Raw genomic sequence first — 5,385 nt, 5'->3', positions numbered from 1 at the left:
TTTTCTCATAGACTTCTATACAACCAGAGGAGTCGCCCCCCTGGTGGACATTAGAGATAATGCAGCTCCAGAGGTTGGAGCTCAGCCACATCTGGCAATTCAGAAAATGCTAATATGAGTGCTTCCAGGAACGCTTTATCTTTCCCTTTATAAATGTTCAGGACTTGTTGCAAATGTCAACACATGTCAACAAATGCACCACATTTATCCAAAGCTCTTCAAAGCTCTCATTCACACACAAAGAAGGCATCAGAGCACCAGCGCTGTGATTACTGCACCACCTGTTCATGAAGCCCGATGACAACACCTTTCTGTCTCCCAGCTCCCTTCATCTACACAACCACGTTTCACTTCAACAGAACAGAGTTTCTCTTTCTATTGTTAATATAATATATTATCTTTAGTCATTGAGTGAGAGAGACATAAACACAGACAGACAGACAGACAGAGAGAGAGAGAGAGAGAGAGAGAGAGAGAGAGACAGACAGACAGAGAGAGAGAGACAGACAGACAGACAGACAGAGAGACACACACACAGACAGACACACAGACAGACACACACACAGACACACAGACAGACACACACACAGACACACAGACAGACAGAGAGACAGACAGACAGACAGACAGACAGAGAGACACACACACAGACAGACAAACAGACAGACACACACACAGACACACACACAGACACACACACAGACACACACACAGACAGACAGACAGACAGACAGACAGACAGACAGACAGACAGAGAGAGAGAGACAGACACACAGACAGACACACACACAGACACACAGACAGACAGAGAGACAGAGAGACACACAGACAGACAGACAGACAGAGAGAGAGAGACAGACACACAGACAGACAGACAGACAGACAGAGAGACACACACACAGACAGACAGACAGACAGAGAGAGAGAGACAGACACACAGACAGACACACAGACAGACACACACACAGACACACAGACAGACACACACACAGACACACAGACAGACACACACACAGACACACAGACAGACACACAGACAGACAGAGAGACAGACAGAGAGAGAGAGACAGACAGACAGACAGACAGAGAGACACACACACAGACAGACAGAGAGACAGAGAGAGAGAGACAGACACACACACAGACACACAGACAGACACACACACAGACACACAGACAGACAGAGAGACAGACAGACAGACAGACAGACAGAGAGACACACACACAGACAGACAAACAGACAGACACACACACAGACACACACACAGACACACAGACAGACACACACACAGACAGAGAGACAGACAGACAGACAGCAGGGAGAAGATAGACGGAGAGCGAGACGGATCCGTGACCTTTTCTAACATTCAGTTTAGAGATCAGAGACATCAAAATGGATTTTTCTTCCTCAGTGTGTAACTCCCTCTGTCTCACACACACACACACACACACACACACACATATTTCAAACAAGCAGTGTTCAATAATAGCAGAGCAGCATTACTCAGTTAGTAACCACCTGTAGCTACTGTATATGATCAAAGGACAGAGAGAATTTCTTTTGACTCCAGTGGGAATCGAACCTGCAACTCTGAGCGAGCGTACCTCGTACTCAGGTCCTGCATCATCCCCACTTAACGTTCATCAGAATGGCCCCACAGCCACCATGTTTTTAATAGCGACTCACGGCCGTGTGACTCACCGTCTGCAGCAGCTGAGACCCGTTTGATCTCGTAGAGAACTCTGCTCTCTGAAGGAGCGTTAACTCTGAGCAGAAACATGCATCCTGGAGTCTGCAAGACTTTATAGTTTAGTGCATTCAATATTTGTGATTTAACCTCCAACCTAAGTAAAGGACAGCTCACAGACCGAGTTATGAGGATTTATATGAGGTCACTGAGCTCAGGAAATAAATGACGGGATCTTAATTAGGAAATATTGACTTGGGTTGAAAAGCATGTTTACTATAAACAAGCTGTAAAAACTGTGATAACCGTCAGAGTTTCATCTTCACGACGGTCCTTGAACACATCGTGTGTGACGAAGGCGACTGTTATAAAGAGCGATCGAATCGGAGCTTAGAATAGTGATATTTTACTAAAACCTTTTCATTCTACGTGCCTCATTTAAGATCTCGTCTCAAACTGTTTGATTTAACCAGATTCTGTTAAAAACATTAGATTCTGAGCTTCTCAGTGCGACTATGTTTTCCAACTTTTGTAAAATAAATTATCAAAGAAATCCCTCTTGCGTTTTGTTTTATGATTGATGTCATTGTAACTGTGTTGTTCTGCACTAAAGACACGTTCTAGTTCTCTCTACTTCTACTCATGATGGTTCTGTTTCATAGAGGAGCAGAACTTTATGTTACAGAGAAGATCAAGACCTCAGAGAGGAACATGTGACGGGAGACTGCTTTGGGTTCGTTGATGGTTCAAATTCAAGTTTGATTGTGTTTATTAATAGCAGCTAAATATCTTCACGTCTGTGGCTAATAACCAGCTTTCAGAGTGTATCTGATGTGTTGTGTTTACGCCACTAAAGCCGTCCTTGTGGTTCTTGAAACACCACCTGAGCTGTGTTCACTTACACCTCCTTCTCAGTTGAAATCGTGCGACCTCAGTAAATCCAGCAGAATACAGAATCGACTCGTTAGTAAGTTTCCTTCTGGATTTCTAGATTTCATTCTGAAACACCTCCAGAGGTGAAGCCACCGAGCAGCGAAACACAGGAGCGTCCTTTTCTTTGTGTCTCACCTTGAAGACAAACATCTCCCGTCTGAAGAAGGCCACGGTGTTGAAGTTGCCGTCGCAGATGTTGGGTTTGCCGTTTCCAGGCAGCGCCGGGCGGTCGCCGGGCGGGCGCGCCGGACGGGAGTGGCGGTCGTGCTTTCGTTCGGAGGTGGAGTGTGTCCTCCGAGAAGGTAAGGTGGGCAGCGGCCTGGTGGGCTCCAGCATGGCTGTGGGGATGCCTGGTGAGGAGCATCGATTTATCATGTTTATCATACAGCACAGGGTTATTGGGACACATTTTAGTTCAGCAGCATCACCGAGAAGATCAACATCTGGTTTCATGGCTCGTTCCTTCGCAGAAAGAAGCTATATACAAATACATCAATCCTCCACAATGTTCCAACTCTGTAGGTTGAAGAACAACAATATTCATGAGTCACTTTGAGATCCGACCCTTCACTGACTGCTAGCGAGGCTAAAGGGATCAACTCCCAGCAGAGGCAATAACAACGGGCTTTGTTATCCACACTGAACACAAGTGAAGTGGGAGAAAAGTGCTGCCTGCCAGTACTTCCTCTCCAACACCGAATCAAAATGTCACCTTTGAATCGTGACCTTTAATGTGAAGATCGTTGTTTTGTTCTGAAGGAAACAGATCATCTTCCTGCTTTGAAGCCTGAAAACCAACGTGAGTAACAATCCAGTTACATGTTACAGGTACTGTAGCTTATCTTTTATATGTGGAGCATTATTTCATGTATTCTTCACTGACACGTGTTTCTTTTTCCTGCTTCTTCGTGTCTTTATCTTCTTTAGCTCGGGCCCTATTTGTAGGCCTCTGCTCGAAAATAGCATACCCATACTAAAGTGACCATAGTTCTGTAACTACAAGGTCTATTTTAATAATTTTTGTTGACATAATCAGATCACAACACTTGTGAGATTGTTCAGATGGGTAATATTGTGTGTATGTTGCTGGTTAATATAGTAATGAAGACATTACACCGCTCAAATTGAAAATAATCAGGTTCGCCTGAAAAAAAAGCAGTTTTATTGATATAAGGTTGTTGAAATAATGCAGATATCTCCCTAAAAACTCTCCAAAATCATAGCACAACCGATCAGTAGTTGCTGAATAAAGGTTAAAAAAAAGTGGGATAAAGTGAAGAATAAGAGGCTTTAGTAGAGAGCGGTCAAGCGAGGTCATCATTTTCGAACCAGCTGTTGCAGCTCTTACATTGTACTTTTATATACTATATAACTATATATTTCTCTTTTTTATCACTCATATTATTCAATACATCCAAATACAGATGTTAGGAATCATTTTGAGATTCCTGACATCATCAGAGCCTGTTTCTGGCTGTCATATATAGGATTTTCTCAGTTCATGTGTGTGTATGGGGCTGTATCTCAGCCTATCATCGGTCGATTTCAGTCAATAAGCCCTCCTTCGACGCGTCAGAGTCTCAGGAAGGCGGTTGTCGAATTTGGTGTTGATTGACATAAGTTTCAACCAGTAAAGTTGCAAGAAGTGCCGCGTCTCCCTGGGCGTAAATTTTAGCTCGCCGGAAGTTTGACCGCTCGCCCATGCTGGATTGACCGCTCTTATTCTGGAAACAGCTCGGAAGTAAACAGGATGCAGTTGGCAACAATGACTCCAGCTTTGAAACGGATAATCTACGACGTTATTGTACTCATTTTTCATAAAACTTGGCCACATACCTACGATTTTTTTCGGCGGAGGGCAGTACGAAGGTACGTTTGACCACTCACAGCTGTCCAGTGCTCCCACGGAGCGGAAAACCGAAGTTATTTACGCGTTTGGCCACGAGTGCTAATGCTATTAAGTGCATTGCAAAGCTAGGTAGCCGCTAGCATCAGGGTGCAAATATTGATTTGCGGTACTCATAACGGCGATTTCTGGCCAGGATTTCATGCTTTTATGCCACGTTTTCTAGATGCTTATATTAGTAGTCTATAGTTGTGTTTGGAGCGTGTAAGAAGTGACTTATATGATAGTGTTGCCCATACGTTGCTGTTTGATCCGGAAAAAAAACTACCAATCCACAATATTACCGAAGATTAAGGCTATTTTCCGGGCTCAGAACCATGTTCTTTGGGGGCGTCGTGTGCAAGAGGTACACGTAACACTACATTACAGCAGAAAGATGTCCTGATTATTTCAGAGAGAGTCTGACAGCGTCGCTCTTCTTGGTTTACTTGAAAGAAAAAAGAAAAGAATGAAGTGAAATCTTCTCGTCTCTGGTGCAAAGACACACTGATGTTTCTCTTCTCTTTCCAGGCGAAGACTGACCGGCAGTGAACACGGTTTATCAGCCGGATCCTGCTTCACTTTGAATTTGCGAAAGACGCAATGAATCAGTCGCTTTTTTATCCACTGGCTGTGAAGGAAGCAGGTACGTGTTCGATCTCAATCAAACAGTGCACACGGGGGTCAAAGGTTAACAGGTTGATCTGTCACCGTCTCTGCAACGCTGAGTCTACGGGGAAAATCACGACTCACCGAACATGTGACGGAAACTAGCACAAAGAAAACCAGATGCAGCTACAACGACCACGAGGAAACTGCTTCTAACTGGCGGCCAGAGAGAGAGAGAGAGAGAGAGAGAGAGAGAGAGAGAGAGAGAGA

The 5,385-nt window shown here is 44.3% G+C and overlaps 1 protein-coding gene across 1 annotated transcript in view; it reads right to left on the bottom strand.

The window, feature by feature from the left end:
* Positions 1-1,280: 1,280 nt before the first annotated feature.
* The window catches only part of LOC116378849 (matrix metalloproteinase-24-like), a 4,779-nt gene continuing 674 nt past the window's right edge, over positions 1,281-5,385 (bottom strand). Inside the window, exon 2 of the mRNA XM_031840764.1 lies at positions 1,281-2,971. Coding sequence (XP_031696624.1) covers positions 2,676-2,971 — 296 coding nt within the window. The 3' untranslated portion in view covers positions 1,281-2,675. The remainder of the gene's footprint in view (positions 2,972-5,385) is intronic.

The sequence above is a fragment of the Anarrhichthys ocellatus genome, unplaced genomic scaffold (genome assembly GCF_004355925.1).
Source record: "Anarrhichthys ocellatus isolate YVR2014 unplaced genomic scaffold, GSC_Weel_1.0 scaffold3265, whole genome shotgun sequence".
NCBI classification, from domain to species: Eukaryota; Metazoa; Chordata; class Actinopteri; order Perciformes; family Anarhichadidae; genus Anarrhichthys; species Anarrhichthys ocellatus.
Note: the sequence above shows the minus strand (reverse complement) of the source record. Positions and strands in the feature narration are given on the sequence as shown.